This window comes from Cherax quadricarinatus, chromosome 25 (genome assembly GCF_038502225.1).
Source record: "Cherax quadricarinatus isolate ZL_2023a chromosome 25, ASM3850222v1, whole genome shotgun sequence".
Classification (NCBI taxonomy): domain Eukaryota; kingdom Metazoa; phylum Arthropoda; class Malacostraca; order Decapoda; family Parastacidae; genus Cherax; species Cherax quadricarinatus.
Window position 1 is genome coordinate 3,756,820 of NC_091316.1, and position 19,740 is coordinate 3,776,559.

The 19,740-nt window shown below is 37.6% G+C and overlaps 1 protein-coding gene across 2 annotated transcripts in view; it reads left to right on the top strand.

Moving 5' to 3' along the window:
• The first annotated feature begins 218 nt into the window (after positions 1–218).
• myd (stromal cell derived factor mayday) overlaps positions 219–19,740 on the top strand; it is a 29,101-nt gene continuing 9,579 nt past the window's right edge. For both annotated transcript variants that reach the window (XM_070088572.1, XM_070088573.1), the window contains exons 1-6: positions 219–389; positions 5,863–6,062; positions 14,968–15,124; positions 17,068–17,207; positions 18,675–18,788; positions 19,493–19,642. In XM_070088572.1, the coding sequence (XP_069944673.1) occupies positions 5,897–6,062; positions 14,968–15,124; positions 17,068–17,207; positions 18,675–18,788; positions 19,493–19,642 (727 nt within the window). In that variant the 5' untranslated portion in view covers positions 219–389; positions 5,863–5,896. The remainder of the gene's footprint in view (positions 390–5,862; positions 6,063–14,967; positions 15,125–17,067; positions 17,208–18,674; positions 18,789–19,492; positions 19,643–19,740) is intronic.

The following is a 19,740-nucleotide window of genomic DNA, read 5'->3' on the forward strand; positions in this document are numbered from 1 at the left end:
GGTAAGTAAGTTTATTCAGGTATAAATATACATAAATGCAATTACATAAATTATCATACATACCAGCACGTGTGTAGATTACCTACGATAAAAAAAAAGTCAAAGTGACGTATTTCCATTGGGGTCCTAGTAATAATAATAATAATAATAATAATAATAATAATTAATAATTGTAACAATACTACTACTCATAATAATAATAGGTGCGTAGATGGCGTCGTTACCATGGCGACGGCGGTGAGAGTGAAGGTGAAGATGCTCTTCACAGAGTGAAAGTGAAGAGTTACCGTCATGTGTGTCACTGTGAAGAATCACCATCATGTGTGTCACTGTGAGGGTTACTAGGTGCCAGCCAGTGTTGCAGTCCACCACACTACACTACAACACAGGTCACAACTCAAATGTTTTGCTTCTCTCTTCCCTCTAGGCCCCATAAGGGAGGTTCCTTGATAATAATAATAATAATATATTTATTTCTGCAGGTACATGTACAAGATATACAGTCCTAGCTGACATCAGTGAAATACTATAATACAGAAAGCTCCTTGTTATGCCAACTGTTTTCCCAGGCACTTTATGGCCCTTACAGGTTTAGCTTTTACCAGAGGAAAAAAAAATCTTCCCCTCGGTGAAGGTTCCGTGATCAAGGACCCCAATGGAAATGAGTTATTGTCATATTTTAGGGGTTTATCCCAGGTAATTTATGAATATATATCTTGGGATGGAAGACAAATGTTATCCGAAGCTTATGTAATTTGTACTTGTGAAAATTTTACCTAAATAAACTTAAAATTGGACCTATGCTCCCCTTACTTGGATTAAACCTTAAGATTTGTTGGGACTTTTTTAACCTTGAGGGTTAGCCACTCAGGAAAACCCATGAAAGTCAGTGTGCCACCGAGGACTGTCTGTCTTATTTCCATTGGGGTCCTTCTATCTTGTGCCCCAGGATGTGACCCACACCAGTTGGCTAACACTCGGGTACATACCTGGGTACTTGCAAGGTGAATGTGGACAGTAGGTGTAAAGAAACCCGCCCAGTGTTTCCACTGGCGGGGGACCGAACCACAGAGACTCGGTGTGTGAGGCGAGAATGTTGCCTACCAGGCCATGGAACACCATTATGGGAATTCTTTATAGAATGCCCCTCATTATGCAGAGCAATTTTAGCAGCCTTAGTTAATCTTGTCCCCTAGGATGCAACCCACAGCAGTTGGCTAACACCCAGGTACTTATTTATTGCTAGGTGAATAGGGCCAGCAGGTGTAATGAAAAATGGCAAACATTTCACCCATGACAGGGATTGATCTTAAACCCCTCAGAGTGTGAGCTGAGAATGCTGCCACCCAAGCCATGAACACTCGCAAAAGTTTTCACTTTTTTTTTTTTTTATTGTTTGGGACTGTAATCACTTAGGCCTAGATTTTTTGGGCTGACTTTTCACTGAATGTAACTATAAATTCTAAGTGTATACCTCAAAAGTGCAATGCTTTATATATGTAGCTTGATTTAATTTTGGTGAGTTATTTGGGAGGGTGGTACATTGGTGATATAATACTCAAAGCAAGGATGAAATGGGTTTGCGTTGTGAATTTTGTCATCTTTATTTCAGTTTTTTTTCCTTTTAACAGACTGGTTGTATCCCACCAAGGCAGGTATTTTTATTGTTTCATAATATTTAGACCAGAAACATTAGTGCTTCATCTCAATATGATGTCTTATTACAGATTGACGTAATCTAAGAGAGCAAATGCCAGATGCAAAAGACAGCAATGTAAAATGTGGAGTGTGTATTGATTGTGGCAGAAATTAGAATTAGACAGCAAGATAACAAATGCAAATTTCTTATTTAATGTTTTTAGGGCGATAGATCAGCTAGATAGTTTCATTCTCAGAGCTTCCTGTCAAAAATGCTAATAATATTGATTACACTGTAATACATCTATTCATTTGTATTGGTTCTTACATCTTTTGTATCATTTCTTATTTCTTTTTTCCTCTGTAAAAGCTATTGTTGAGTTTCTTTACATTTAAGCTCATTTTGTAGAAGGAAACTAAGTCACTCGAACATAGTTTGCATTTTCAGTACTGTGTGATTTAAATTAAAGTTTTCATTTACAAAAGAAGTCTGCTCATTACGATTAAGGCATGCAGGAACAGAATTAATTTCCATTGGTGGTACTCATTTCTGTTAAGGGGTGCCAGAGTGGAATTTATTTCCATTGGTGGTGCACATTTTCTTAATGGTAATGCATACCATGCATGCCTCAGACCTCTCACTAGGCATTAGACAATTCCATTGTCTTAGCGCTAAGGGGGAGGGTGTGAAGGAGGGTGACAGGATGTAAATGAGCAGCCTCCCACACAGGTCATTGTAACTGGATACACACCGTATGATTTTAATTCAGTGCACATTGCTCAGTTTTCCTTCTATTCATTGCCCCATCTCATGTCTGGATGTTTATCATGGCTTCCAAACAGTGCAAGTGACGCTGGAGAATCAATATGATTAAGTATAAAACAATGCCTGTTACAAAGAAACTGTAGGTAACTGACATGCATACATCATGGAGACAGTATGTGTGTTTTGTTTTAAAGAATCAACAATTTAGTCAATTCTAGACAGTGAGACAAATGTAAGAGCTTGTGCAGTTACTAATCCTCATTGTGACATGACGAAAAGAATGAGGAATAAGACAATACAGTTAAATAAGACAAAGTTTACTAAATATGTGGATTTAGAAAACCCTTGTACTATAAAACAGTGCTTGAGGAGGAAGGACAGCCTGAAAATGAGTGTTTGTTTATTATGGCTTAGACCCTGAGCACTCCACTGGAACAATCGACTACTGAAGCCTCAACATCACAAGAGTCCCAGTAAGTAAGTAAGTAAGTAAGTAAGTAAGCTTTCAGCATCACAAGAATCCCAGCCTTCAACATCACAAGAGCCCCAGCCTTCAACATCACAAGAGCCCCAGCCTTCAACATCACAAGAGCCCCAGCCTTCAACATCACAAGAGCCCCAGCCTTCAACATCACAAGAGCCCCAGCCTTCAACATCACAAGAGCCCCAGGCTTCAACATCACAAGAGCCCCAGGCTTCAACATCACAAGAGCCCCAGGCTTCAACATCACAAGAGCCCCAGCCTTCAACATCACAAGAGCCCCACCCTTCAACATCACAAGAGCCCCAGCCTTCAACATCACAAGAGCCCCAGCCTTCAACATCACAAGAGCCCCAGCCTTCAACATCACAAGAGCCCCAGCCTTCAACATCACAAGAGCCCCAGCCTTCAACATCACAAGAGCCCCAGCCTTCAACATCACAAGAGCCCCACCCTTCAACATCACTAGAGCCCCACCCTTCAACATCACAAGAGCCCCAGCCTTCAACATCACAAGAGCCCCAGCCTTCAACCTCACCCCAGTAGGGCAACATCCACCCTCTCCACTCACTTCAAGATGATAAGAATCCTGAACTTGACTTGAAGGCAGGTACCCAATAATGTACAGTATTGGAGTAACTTTTTTTTTTACTTAATATACTATTACTTTTAACTTTGAGCCTCACTATAGTTCACATATTTCACAGAGCAGTATCATCAACAGTATTAGGCAAGACAAACTATTACTCTTATGATATTAAAAAAAATTATTACAGCTCTCTGAGGTATGAGGAATGCAACCCTATTTTTTCCCTATGTTCTTCAGTCCATAAACTGATATGGATAGAACAGACACCTTCACCTTTGATGAGTTTTGAGTCTTTCTACTCCTGAAGGCTGGCCATGAGCCAGGCTCGACTCCTGAAATAGAAAAATCCTCTTGGTAAATTATACTTTAAACATTTATTTTTAATGGTTATTGCAGCATATCTGTAAATTGTGAGTACAGTACATATTAGGTGGAGTACAGTAGAGTACTTTAGTGCCTTTTTGACAAAATTTTTAACATTTTGATTTAATGGACACTTGGAGAATTGCCCCTATTAGTTTATTTTGTTGAATGTTTATTGCATCTACTCATTAGCAAACCTCTTGAAGCAGTCTCAGCCTTTCTACATGTTCACTAGTGAGCACTGTACTGCATAAAGGCAATCAGTCATCCAGTCATGACTTGAATCCTGCAGGTGGGCCTGCACTTTAACCCTTTCAGGGTCCGTGCCGTAGATCTACGGCTTTACGTTCAGGGTCCAAACCGTAGATCTACGCCATGAGCTCAGCTCACTCTGATAAGCTGAGAGTGGTAAATTTGGGCCTAGATATGAGAGAATACATCTATGTGGTATGTGTGCACCACATAAAACAAATCCTGCAGTGTATAATGAGAGAAAAAACTGAGACCGTGATTTTCGATTAAAACAGCGACTTTGCAGTGTTTTTTCGTATGTTTTTTTATAGTTGTAATTGCGATTTCTTGGTCTCATTTGATAGAATGGAAGACATATAACAGAAATAGAGATGATTTTGATTGGTTTTAGCACTGGAAATGGCGTGAAACTGAGCTCAAAGTATCGGAAATGTTAAATTTTTGCCGATGTTCAAGAGTAAACAAACGACCTCACACGTCTAATACACGCCAGCTGGTGGGTCTAATATATATTCACAAATGTGGTGATGATATTTGTACAATTATTACAATATTGCATAACAGTAAATCTTCTATTTTTTGATTTGAATAAATATTCATTATGTGAATAAAAAATCAAAATGGAATTTATTTGTAAAGCCTCAAAACATAACTAATGAACAGAGGAAATGTTAGTTTAGTGCCAGTAATACCTACATTGTTTATTCTGGACCCTATTTTGAAATTGGAATATTTTGAACTTTGTGTTAAATTGGCCAAATTACCAATTTCCGATCACTTTATTTTGTAGTTGAAACAGTTGACTTGGCGATTTCTTGTATTCAATCGATAGAATAGAAGTAATACTAGTGAAATAGCTAAGAATTTGGTCGACTGGAATAATGTAATTGGCCTAAAATGGGAGTCAAAGTCGGCAAAATTGCCAATTCATAAATATCGCTGACACATCAAAATTCTTGAGAGCATAATTTTGTCAATTTTCCATCAAATTTCGTACTTTTTGTTTTATTACCTTCAGAAAAAGATTCTCTACCATTTCATAAGAAAAATAACAAAATTTTTTTTTGAAAATTCTTGGACCCTGGTGTGCACTTCGAAATTTGGCCTCTGGACCCTGAAAGGGTTAAAGGAGGGGTTTGGGATATTTACTGTTTGGAGTGACATCTTAACTGTCGTGTCTGTGTGCCATTGCAAGGACAATGATTATGTGTGAATGATGGTGAAAGTGTTTCTATTCTGGGTCACCTTGCTCAGTGGGAGACTACCAGTTTGTTGAATTTTTTTTTTTTTTCAATCTCTTAGTTCATGGAGGGAAAGTTTCTAAGGGTAGTACCATATGTACAATTGAAAATAAAGATGAATTACTATTATAACCATCCCTCTTAAGTTCAAGGGCTTCCTTGTTTGTAGGTTTTCATTATCCAGTGACTTTTACTGATGGACAGTTAGCTAATAGATTCAAGTATCCACTGTTTTTCTGGCTCACTTGGTTTACCATGTTCAAGTATTTTAATTTTATTTTGGTTATTATTTGTTATAAATATAAGTATACTATGAACCAGATTAGAAAGTAGGCTCAAGAACTGTAATCTCTGAAATGCAAAATAAACCCAAATCTGAAAGAAAATTGGATGTAGACTTAATTTTGTATTCACTGTTTCCAGTTCCATGGGTCCTTTAGGAACTATATAACCCTCCATGAATTTTGAGGATGACTGTACTGTATTTCTCAAGCTGACTGCCTTGATAGCCTGTGAATAATTTTTTTTTCAGATGGTCTTTATTATTTATCACACTAACATTAAGAATGTCACCATTAATGGTAATACAAGCACTGGTGAGGAGTCTGTCAAGAATCTACAGCAATATGAGGTTACACATGCGACTCAGACTGTGGGTAGGCCTCGCCTTAGCGTATGTGCTTTTCATGGGATTTATACAACTTTTTCATGTCCCTCTGAGGTCCAATGCACGTAAGTTAAAAAGGATTTGAATTTTTTATTTTTATATCTATAAATTTTGTGCAACATTATCATTATTATTTTTATTATTAATATTTTTTAATACTGTATGTATAACAAATCAGCCAACCCCCAATGAGATAGAGTGGCCCCCCAATGCAAGAAATGCATTCACCATCAGTCACTCAGTCACTTATTTCCCAGAAGTGTGCTGACATCACAGTTTTGTTTTTACAAGTAATTTAACTCTGCCAGATTAAATAAGTCAGTTTCATTATGCAGTACTGTACTGAACTAAACAAATGAGAATTCTGTTAAAAATGCAATACTGAATTAAGTTAGAGCTAAGGTCCACTAAGGTACATAACATTTACATCTCTTCTCTCACTAGATAGTATAGCCGTAACATTCATATGCCATTAGGAGAAATGTATTGTACCATAGTGTGAATTCATGCCATTTAGAAATTTTATACATTACATACTTTTTGATTCTTTACTCAAAGCTCGTATTTTGAATGTTGGAGAATGTATTTTCTAAAATAACAATCTATACATTTTCTTTGTGTTTAGATTATATATTAAAGCAGTTTAGGCATCTTTCCAGCTTTAAGGATCTTCCCTGATAGATGGGGGTCAATGTCATTTACCCTTTCATTATCCAGTCCCCTGAAATTAAAAGTGCCCTTAGTGTCTCATATTTAAAAAAAAAAAAGTATATATATATATATATATATATATATATATATATATATATATATATATATATATATATATATATATATATATATATATATATATATGTGTATATATATATATATATGTTGTGTATCTCTATACGTATATGCTTCTAAACTGTTGTATTCTGGGCACCTCTGCAAAAGCAGTGATAATGTGTGAGTGTGGTGAAAGTGTTGAATGATGATGAAAGTATTTTCTTTTTGGGGATTTTCTTTCTTTTTTTGGGTCACCCTGCCTCGGTGGGAGACGACCGACTTGTTGAAAAAAATATATATATATATATATATATATATATATACTATATTATTATTTTTTATTATCACACCGGCCGATTCCCACCAAGGCAGGGTGGCCCGAAAAAGAAAAACTTTCACCATCATTCACTCCATCACTGTCTTGCCAGAAGGGTGCTTTACACTACAGTTTTTAAACTGCAACATTAACACCCCTCCTTCAGAGTGCAGGCACTGTACTTCCCATCTCCAGGACTCAAGTCCGGCCTGCCGGTTTCCCTGAATCCCTTCATAAATGTTACTTTGCTCACACTCCAACAGCACGTCAAGTATTAAAAACCATTTGTCTCCATTCACTCCTATCAAACACGCTCACGCATGCCTGCTGGAAGTCCAAGCCCCTCGCACACAAAACCTCCTTTACCCCCTCCCTCCAACCCTTCCTAGGCCGACCCCTACCCCGCCTTCCTTCCACTACAGACTGATACACTCTTGAAGTCATTCTGTTTCGCTCCATTCTCTCTACATGTCCGAACCACCTCAACAACCCTTCCTCAGCCCTCTGGACAACAGTTTTGGTAATCCCGCACCTCCTCCTAACTTCCAAACTACGAATTCTCTGCATTATATTCACACCACACATTGCCCTCAGACATGACATCTCCACTGCCTCCAGCCTTCTCCTCGCTGCAACATTCATCACCCACGCTTCACACCCATATAAGAGCGTTGGTAAAACTATACTCTCATACATTCCCCTCTTTGCCTCCAAGGACAAAGTTCTTTGTCTCCACAGACTCCTAAGTGCACCACTCACTCTTTTTCCCTCATCAATTCTATGATTCACCTCATCTTTCATAGACCCATCCGCTGACACGTCCACTCCCAAATATCTGAATACGTTCACCTCCTCCATACTCTCTCCCTCCAATCTGATATTCAATCTTTCATCACCTAATCTTTTTGTTATCCTCATAACCTTACTCTTTCCTGTATTCACCTTTAATTTTCTTCTTTTGCACACCCTACCAAATTCATCCACCAATCTCTGCAACTTCTCTTCAGAATCTCCCAAGAGCACAGTGTCATCAGCAAAGAGCAGCTGTGACAACTCCCACTTTGTGTGTGATTCTTTATCTTTTAACTCCACGCCTCTTGCCAAGACCCTCGCATTTACTTCTCTTACAACCCCATCTATAAATATATTAAACAACCACGGTGACATCACACATCCTTGTCTAAGGCCTACTTTTACTGGGAAAAAATTTCCCTCTTTCCTACATACTCTAACTTGAGCCTCACTATCCTCGTAAAAACTCTTCACTGCTTTCAGTAACCTACCTCCTACACCATACACTTGCAACATCTGCCACATTGCCCCCCTATCCACCCTGTCATACGCCTTTTCCAAATCCATAAATGCCACAAAGACCTCTTTAGCCTTATCTAAATACTGTTCACTTATATGTTTCACTGTAAACACCTGGTCCACACACCCCCTACCTTTCCTAAAGCCTCCTTGTTCATCTGCTATCCTATTCTCCGTCTTACTCTTAATTCTTTCAATTATAACTCTACCATACACTTTACCAGGTACACTCAACAGACTTATCCCCCTATAATTTTTGCACTCTCTTTTATCCCCTTTGCCTTTATACAAAGGAACTATGCATGCTCTCTGCCAATCCCTAGGTACCTTACCCTCTTCCATACATTTATTAAATAATTGCACCAACCACTCCAAAACTATATCCCCACCTGCTTTTAACATTTCTATCTTTATCCCATCAATCCCGGCTGCCTTACCCCCTTTCATTTTACCTACTGCCTCACGAACTTCCCCCACACTCACAACTGGCTCTTCCTCACTCCTACAAGATGTTATTCCTCCTTGCCCTATACACGAAATCACAGCTTCCCTATCTTCATCAACATTTAACAATTTCTCAAAATATTCCTTCCATCTTCCCAATACCTCTAACTCTCCATTTAATAACTCTCCTCTCCTATTTTTAACTGACAAATCCATTTTTTCTCTAGGCTTTCTTAACTTGTTAATCTCACTCCAAAACTTTTTCTTATTTTCAACAAAATTTGTTGATAACATCTCACCCACTCTCTCATTTGCTCTCTTTTTACATTGCTTCACCACTCTCTTAACTTCTCTCTTTTTCTCCATATACTCTTCCCTCCTTGCATCACTTCTACTTTGTAAAAACTTCTCATATGCTAACTTTTTCTCCCTTACTACTCTCTTTACATCATCATTCCACCAATCGCTCCTCTTCCCTCCTGCACCCACTTTCCTGTAACCACAAACTTCTGCTGAACACTCTAACACTACATTTTTAAACCTACCCCATACCTCTTCGACCCCATTGCCTATGCTCTCATTAGCCCATCTATCCTCCAATAGCTGTTTATATCTTACCCTAACTGCCTCCTCTTTTAGTTTATAAACCTTCACCTCTCTCTTCCCTGATGCTTCTATTCTCCTTGTATCCCATCTACCTTTTACTCTCAGTGTAGCTACAACTAGAAAGTGATCTGATATATCTGTGGCCCCTCTATAAACATGTACATCCTGAAGTCTACTCAACAGTCTTTTATCTACCAATACATAATCCAACAAACTACTGTCATTTCGCCCTACATCATATCGTGTATACTTATTTATCCTCTTTTTCTTAAAATATGTATTACCTATAACTAAACCCCTTTCTATACAAAGTTCAATCAAAGGGCTCCCATTATCATTTACACCTGGCACCCCAAACTTACCTACCACACCCTCTCTAAAAGTTTCTCCTACTTTAGCATTCAAGTCCCCTACCACAATTACTCTCTCACTTGGTTCAAAGGCTCCTATACATTCACTTAACATCTCCCAAAATCTCTCTCTCTCCTCTGCATTCCTCTCTTCTCCAGGTGCATACACGCTTATTATGACCCACTTCTCGCATCCAACCTTTACTTTAATCCACATAATTCTTGAATTTACACATTCATATTCTCTTTTCTCCTTCCATAACTGATCATTTAACATTACTGCTACCCCTTCCTTTGCTCTAACTCTCTCAGATACTCCAGATTTAATCCCATTTATTTCCCCCCACTGAAACTCTCCTACCCCCTTCAGCTTTGTTTCGCTTAGGGCCAGGACATCCAACTTCTTTTCATTCATAACATCAGCAATCATCTGTTTCTTGTCATCCGCACTACATCCACGCACATTTAAGCAACCCAGTTTTATAAAGTTTTTCTTCTTTTTTTTAGTAATTGTATACAGGAGAAGGGGTTACTAGCCCATTGCTCCCGGCATTTTAGTCGCCTCATACGACACGCATGGCTTACGGAGGAAAGATTCTTTTCCACTTCCCCATGGACAATAGAAGAAATAAAAAAGAACAAGAGCTATTTAGAAAAAGGAGAAAAACCTAGATGTATGTATATATATATATGCATGTGCGTGTCTGTGAAGTGTGACCAAAGTGTAAGTAGGAGTAGCAAGATATCCCTGTTATCTTAGCGTGTTTATGAGACAGAAAAAGAGACCAGCAATCCTACCCTCATGCAAAACAGTTACAGGTTTTTGTTTCACAGTCATCTGGCAGGACGGTAGTACTTCCCTGGGTGGTTGCTGTCTACCAACCTACTACCTACCTATATATATATATATATATATATATATATATAGATATAGATATACGTATATAGATATAAGCGACTGTTGGCAGAAAGGTGGGCTAGTGCAACGATGAGTAGTGGGGGGGGTTGAAGAGGGTTGGAATAGTTTTAAAAATGCAGTATTAGAATGTGGGGCAGAAGTTTGTGGTTATAGGAGGGTGGGGGCAGGTGGAAAGAGGAGTGATTGGTGGAATGATGAAGTAAAGGGTGTGATAAAAGAGAAAAAGTTAGCTTATGAGAGGTTTTTACAAAGCAGAAGTGTTATAAGAAAAGCAGAGTATATGGACAGTAAAAGAAAGGTGAAGAGAGTGGTGAGAGAGTGCAAAAGGAGAGCAGATGATAGAGTGGGAGAGGCACTGTCAAGAAATTTTAATGAAAATAAGAAAAAATTTTGGAAAGCCTAGGGAAAGTATGGATTTGTCAGTTAAAAACAGAGTAGGGGAGTTAGTAGATGGGGAGAGGGAGGTATTAGGTAGATGGCGAGAATATTTTGAGGAACTTTTAAATGTTGAGGAAGAAAGGGTGGTAATTTCATGCACTGGCCAGGGAGGTATACCATCTTTTAGGAGTGAAGAAGAGCAGAATGTAAGTGTGGTGGAGGTACGTGAGGCATTACGTAGAATGAAAGGGGGTAAAGCAGCTGGAACTGATGGGATCATGACAGAAATGTTAAAAGCAGGGGGGGATATAGTGTTGGAGTGGTTGGTACTTTTGTTTAATAAATGTATGAAAGGGGAAGGTACCTAGGGATTGGCGGAGAGCATGTATAGTCCCTTTATATAAAGGGAAAGGGGACAAAAGAGATTGTAAAAATTATAGAGGAATAAGTTTACTGAGTATACCAGGAAAAGTATACGGTAGAGTTATAATTGAAAGAATTAGAGGTAAGACAGAATGTAGAATTGCGGATGAGCAAGGAGGCTTCAGAGTGGGTAGGGGATGTGTAGATCAAGTGTTTACATTGAAGCATATATGTGAACAGTATTTAGATAAAGGTAGGGAAGTTTTTATTGCCTTTATAGATTTAGAGAAGGCATATGATAGAGTGGATAGAGGAGCAATGTGGCAGATGTTGCAAGTATATGGAATAGGTGGTAAGTTACTAAATGCTGTAAAGAGCTTTTATGAGGATAGTGAGGCTCAGGTTAGGATGTGTAGAAGAGAGGGAGAATACGTCCTGGTAAAAGTAGGTCTTAGACAGGGATGTGTAATGTCACCATGGTTGTTTAATATATTTATAGATGGGGTTGTAAAAGAAGTAAATGCTAGGGTGTTCGGGAGAGGGGTGGGATTAAATTATGGGGAATCAAATTCAAAATGGGTATTGACACAGTTACTTTTTGCTGATGATACTGTGCTTATGGGAGATTCTAAAGAAAAATTGCAAAGGTTAGTGGATGAGTTTGAGAATGTGTGTAAAGGTAGAAAGTTGAAAGTGAACATAGAAAAGAGTAAGGTGATGAGGGTATCAAATGATTTAGATAAAGAAAAATTGGATATCAAATTGGGAAGGAGGAGTATGGAAGAAGTAAATGTTTTCAGATACTTGGGAGTTGAAGTGTCGGCAGATGGATTTATGAAGGATGAGGTTAATCATAGAACTGATGAGGGAAAAAAGGTGAGTGGTGCATTGAGGTATAAGTGGAGTCAAAAAACGTTATCTATGGAGGCAAAGAAGGGAATGTATGAAAGTATAGTAGTACCAACACTCTTATATGGATGTGAAGCTTGGGTGGTAAATGCAGCAGCGAGGAGACGGTTGGAGGCAGTGGAGATGTCCTGTCTAAGGGCAATGTGTGGTGTAAATATTATGCAGAAAATTCAGAGTGTGGAAATTAGGAGAAGGTGTGGAGTTAATAAAAGCATTAGTCAGAGGGCAGAAGAGGGGTTGTTGAGGTGGTTTGGTCATTTAGAGAGAATGGATCAAAGTAGAATGACATGGAAAGCATATAAATCTATAGGGGAAGGAAAGAGGGGTAGGGGTCATCCTCAAAAGGGTTGGAAAAAGGGGGTAAAGGAGGTTTTGTGGGCGAGGGGCTTGGACTTCCAGCAAGCGTGCACGAGCGTGTTAGATAGGAGTGAATGGAGACGAATGATACTTGGGACCTGACGATCTGTTGGAGTGTGAGCAGGGTAATATTTAGTGAAGGGATTCAGGGAAACCGGTTATTTTCATATAGTCGGACTTGAGTCCTGGAAATGGGAAGTACAATGCCTGCACTTTAAAGGAGGGGTTTGGGATATTGGCAGTTTGGAGGGATATGTTGTGTATCTTTATACGTATATGCTTCTAAACTGTTGTATTCTGAGCACCTCTGCAAAAGCAGTGATAATGTGTGAGTGTGGTGAAAGTGTTGAATGATGATGAAAGTATTTTCTTTTTGGGGATTTTCTTTCTTTTTGGGGTCACCCTGCCTCGGTGGGAGACGACCGACTTGTTGAAAAAAAAAAAAAAATATATATATGTATATATATTATATTATATGTATATATATTATATATATTATATATGCATGTATATATATTATGTATATTATATATGCATGTATATATATTATATATATTATATATGCATGTATATTATATATATTATATATATAAATATGTATATATAAATATGTATATATAAATATCTATATATAAATATGTATATATAAATATATTCTTTCTTTCAACACACCGGCCGTATCCCACCGAGGTGGGGTGGCCCAAAAGGAAAAACGAAAGTTTCTCCTTTTACATTTAGTAATATATACAGGAGAAGAGGTTACTAGCCCCTTGCTCCCGGCATTTTAGTTGCCTCTTACAACACGCATGGCTTACGGAGGAAGAATTCTGTTCCACTTCCCCATGGAGATAAGAGGAAATAAACAAGAATAAGAACTAGAAAGAAAATAGAAGAAAACCCAGAGGGGTGTGTATATATGTGCTTGTACATGTATGTGTAGTGTGACCTAAGTGTAAGTAGAAGTAGCAAGACGTACCTGAAATCTTGCATGTTCATGAGACAGAAAAAAGGGCACCAGCAATCCTACCATCATGTAAAACAATTACAGGCTTTCGTTTTACACTCACTTGGCTGGACGGTAGTACTTCCCTGGGCGGTTGCTGTCTACCAACCTACTACCTAGGATATATATATATATATATATATATATATATATATATATATATATATATATATATATATATATATACACACACACACACGCACACGCACACACGCATGCACACACTTTTCCTCCTGAGATGGTAGAAAATCTTTTCCTGAAGGTAATGACACCAAAAATACGAAATTTGATAGAAAACTTTCGGAATTATGTAGGCATAAAGTTAAAGGACTGGGAGCATTTTATGCATCAAGATTTTGCTGACTTTTAGTCCTATTTTAAGCCAATTTCATTGCTCCATTTGACTATATTCCTAGCTTTTTCACTAGTATGCTCTCTGTTCTATCATGCCCCCATAAAGTGCACAGCATTCGGTAATTTAGCTAAATTTATGCAGTAGTTCACCCAACTACTATAATTCATTGTACAACTGTGTATCATGTCCAAAATATATTAAAAGAATTCATTTTAAAAACAGAGTCCAAAATAATTACTGTAGACATTCTAGGCACTAAAACATTTTCTCTATGCAATAATCATGTTCTCAAGACTTTCCTATATTACACTTGCCTTCCATTTTGAATTCATCATCACACAAAATTTTGAAGATTTACCCTATTTTTTGGATAATATACAGGAATGATTTTTCATGGTTTACAGCATCCCAGTAATTGAATTAGACATAGGAAAACCTATTAAACAAGACCACGGATGTAGGGAAGACCTTACTCATCCTAAAGAACATCAGCAAAAATTAAATATTTCCTCTGCTTTGAAATTGATTTCAAACTGTGTATGTACTTTCAATCCTGGAACCAACTAAAATCATCTTTATTTCAGTAGTATGTCTTCCATTCTGTTGAATGATACCAAGAAACAGTCAATAAAACAATTAAAAACCTTTGTAGAAAATACCTCAGTCGGTAGTTTAATTTTATAATCAAATAAAGCATTAAACCAACAAGGGTCATGTCGCTAGTTTAAACTAAACACAAGACCAGATTTGGTTCTCCCATCATGCACTGTGTGAGGCAGAATTTTTTTTTAATACTGTGAACACTCACCGTGCAAACCAATTCTTCACATGTCTAGATCATAAGTAAGCAAGTTTTGGTTAATCTCTTACACAAGTTATTTCTTGTTACAGTTCACTCTCACTATGACTTGTCAGCTGAAGGTGTTTTTGCAAAGCATCATGCAGTTGTGAAGAAGGAAGCAGAGAAGTATGCTAAAGCTGCTTTGAAAGATAGCACTGGCTTAGAGACTGCTCAACAGATATCCTTGCTGACAGAAACATTTAAAAAGTTTGTTACCATGTAATTTGTATTCATATGAATATTGTCTGTAGTAATGTACCTCAGTATAATTGGTATATTTTTTTTATTTTTTTCTTCTTAACACATCGGCCGTCTTCCACCAAGATAGGGTGACCTAAAAAAGAAAAACTTTAATCATCATTCACTGCATCACTGTCTTGCCAGAGACATGCTTACACTACAGTTATAAAACTGTAACATTAACACCCCTCCTTCAGAGTGCAGACACTGTACTTCCCATCTCCAGGAGTCAAGTTCGGGCTGCTGGTTTCCCTGAATCCCTTCATATATGTTACCTTGCTCACATTCCAACAGCACGTCAAGTCTTAGAAACCATTTGTCTACATTCGCTCCTATCTAACACACGCATGATTGCTGGAAGTCCAAGCATAACCTTTACCTTCCCCCCCCTCCATCCTTTCCTAGGCTGACCCCTACCCCGCCTTCCTCCACTACAGATTTATACACTCTCAAAGTCATTCTATTTTGTTCCATCCACTCTACATGTCCAAATCACCTCAACAACCCCTCCTCAGCCCTCTGGATAATAGTTTTGGTAATCCCGCACCTCCTCCTAATTTCCATACTACGAATTCTCTGCATTATATTTACACCACACATTGCCCTCAGACATGACGTTTCCACATTCCCCTCTTTGCTTCCATGGACAGAGTTCTTTGTCTCCAGACTCCTAAGTGCACCACTCACCTTTTTTCCCTCATCAGTTCTATGATTCACCTCATCTTTCATAGACCCATCTGCTGATACGTCCACTCCTAATTTTTTTTTTTCCAACAAGTCTGCCATCTCCCACCGAATATATTCATCTCCTCCATACTCTCTCCCTCCAATCTGATATCCAATCTTTCGTTACCTAATTTTTTTGTTATCCTCATCACCTTACCCTTTCCTATATTCACTTTTAATTTTCTTCTTTTACATACCCTACCAAACTCATCCACCAGCCTCTGCAACTTCTCTTCAGAATCTCCCAAAAGCAGAGTGTCATCAGTGTCAGGAATTTAATTTTTGTAATTATCCCAGAGTTCATTAAGACAATTTTCTTGTACTATATGACATATGGTAAAATAAATCTTAGAATGGATGGGGTTTGAACTCGTGGTAATCGTGTTATAATTTTGTGAGTCATGGTATGCCTGTTATGATTTTATGAGTTGTATACCAGGCTGGGGGTCAACGCCCCAGTATATGATGAGTTTGTAAATACTATGCAGTAAATTGTACTGTAATGAATAATTATGTTTGTGCATTCCTTCTGTTTATTTTAATGGCCCCTCAGGGAAGGTTCCTTGATGCTGGTGAGGGGCTCTTGATCAAGGGAATTGAATCTGTGCTTCATTTCCCTGAATTAGATAATACGAATACCACCTGGTGGTTCACACTTACACTCACTCACCCATTTGACCATAAACAGAAATATCAATCTCAATCTCAAAATAATGAATCTTAACTAGTCAAAAGTTGGCCTGTGATACTCCAATACTGAAACTATGTATAGTGCCAAAACAAAAGCATTCACATTGCTAAACTCACAACTAGTATTTAGTCACTTACCCATAATACCAACTTATCTCATAATTCTGTAACATTTTAAACCTAAGATTTAATATAATTCTGCCCGAAATGCCTAGCCATGCTAGGCGTTCTAGTGGTATACTCTGTAATTATTATTTTACTACATGTAAACCACACAATAACCAAATTCTGTAAACTCAGCATTGTAATACTTATAGAGAATAAAGTTTGAATTGAATTGAATTGAATTGAATACCTTCCATCACCCCCTCCCCCCACCCACAGGCACTGTATGATCCCTATGGGTTTAGTGCTCCCCTTGATAATAATAATTATATTAATGGTAATTTAGTAAATTAAATTTTTCAGTTGATTCAGTTTCTTCGTTTTATCAGGGCAGACAGCAACACTGATGGCTTTTTAGAGATGTCAGAGTTGTCTGTGTGGATCACTGCAAAGATCAAAGAACATCTCACCATGGCATTGAAAGAGAACTTCTTCATGTTCACAGCAATAGATCAAGACCCAAGGAATGGTAAGAAGTTTGTTTCTTTAGAGTGAAAGATAAGATATATAGATTATTAAAAAATGTATGCTTAGTATTGTCATGAATTAATTTCATACTTAAACAGTGTTGGTTAATCATATATACAGACAGTATAGGTTTTATTTGATATTAAAGAGTAAAGATATAAGTAGTATCATCACTTCTGCCATTTTCCATCAAGGTAGGGTAACACAAACAAGAAAACACATTTACTGTTCTGTGTGCTCTTAGTATTATTTCCTTCAACTGTACATTATGATCTAGAAACTGTATGATACATAATGTACTACACAATGAACCCTCAATATTATGCACTAAATTATGAAACTGAATTTCCATGATTGTAACAAATGGACAAGAGCCTGAAGAAGTAGACTTGGTCATTTGGATGCCTACACGACACACTACCATTACCTGACTAATCTTTAAAAAGTGGATATTGTCCATTGGATAAAGATACTACCGGACATATTAGGGACAACCTATAATACAGAACAGTAATTTAAAATAATGTGATGCAAAGGAGTTCAAAGTTTTGAACATGTGCGGTACAGGGATTTTCCTTATTTTGTGGTAGATAGTTAAGTTAAATCTTCATGGGGAAGTGGAGCAGAGTTGTTCCTCCGTAAACCATGCATGTCGTAAGAGGCGACTAAAGTGCTGGGATCAAGGGGCTAGTAATCCCTTCTCCTATATAAATTACTAAATTTAAAAAGAGATTTTCATTTTTCTTTTTTAGGTCACTTTGTCTCGGTAGGATATGGCCAGTTTGTTGAAAAGAAAAAAAAAAAAGTTAAATTATACTGTAAGCTTGTGGTATCCAGTGTTGGCTAAGAATAAATTTTAATGCTTGAAGTTCTACATCCATATGCCTTGCTATCCTAATAACCAAGTATATACTGTAAGCTTGTCTTTGATTTTTACAGATATCAGACATTGCTCCTGTACACACTTGCCACTGAGACACTAGTCTCCACCTTCCTCATTAGTTCAAGTTTCTGATTAACACCTCAGATTCACATGCTTCCTTTTGACACCACCACCTGTTATAGAGGCCATTTTTTATAGTGCTGTATGTAATATGTATGTTAATAAAGTAACAAAAAATACTGTAACTCCAGGGAAAAACTGACCTATTGATGACTACATGTGATTGTGAGCTGACAATGCAAACTGAAGTGATATAGGCTATGGTCTCCCTGGGAGCAATGAAAAGGACCAGGATCTGAATGGAGCCACAGTTGGCCATACAGAAATGCCAATGGACTTGGTTTGTTGGATGGGAAGACTTCTAGACACACTACTGCTAATGTACAAATGCATGCAGCTGACTTAGTCTGATAAATCAAGTCTTTGTCTAGCCAAATATTTTGTCTGTTGAATCTGACATCTGTTCAGTAGGGACCCATTAAATCGAGGGTTTACTGTACATGCATTTTCTCATGGTCTGTGTAGGTGTAGTGTCTTGGAATGAGTTCCAGCAGTACTTCCTAAAGCAGCATGGGTATGATGATAAATACATTGAGGAACACAAGAAAAATCATAAAGGAATGCCTAGAGAATTAAAAGGTAAGTGACATGCATTTTAAAGGTTAAGATTCTTATTACAGGACACAATTTAGCAAACCCTACTGAATGTTTGGGATTAGTTCCAAGAAATGTAAACGTGATAGGGGCATCGTTCAAGAAGATATTCGACTTGTGGGGGAAAAATTGCCACATTACCTAGTTATATCCCAACAAGGTGTCAGTTCTCCTTGAAAAATGAAAGTGTTGAAGTGAACTCCAGCATATTTAATACATTTATTGTATAACAAAAATTACATGCTCTAGAAGTCAAACAACAAATCATTGATTTAAGATCTATGGGTCTAAAGGATTAATAAAATGTGAAAGTGATTTATCACTTTCCAGTTAGCCAGTTGCATCTTGAGTAAGATATCATGATGTTGACAATTCATATGTTATAATTAAGCAGGTGGACATTTGGCAGAACAGATTGCCTCCTTGTCTGATTAAGAAGCAAGAGAAAGAAGCCACTTGAGTTGCATGACTTGTCTGAAGTTAAAATATACAAAGGCTTTACTACTTTGATTAATCTCGGGTTTAAAGTTCTGTGCATTGATACCAAACAAGTTTTTCTTAATGCAAAAATATTTTGAAAGGTTTTAATATAGGTTACTATATGCTACTGTTTATGCATATTTGATATTGTTAAACATTCATTACCTGTAGTTAAAATATATGTGGCTGTTTAAATTTCTTACCAACAGAGACCATTATGAGGGATAAGGCAATGTGGTCAGAAGCTGCCAGGGATAATCCTGATCAACTGACCATTGATGAATTTTTGGCATTCAGACATCCAGAATCATCTCATGCAACTATCTTGAGCATAGTTGAAGAAACTATTTCCAGATTGGGTAAGTGTGGCTTTGTAGTAATAATTCCACAATTACTGCATAGAAGATTTAGATAAACCTTCCCTTATTGGACTATGATGGATGGGGGAATAGAGAGC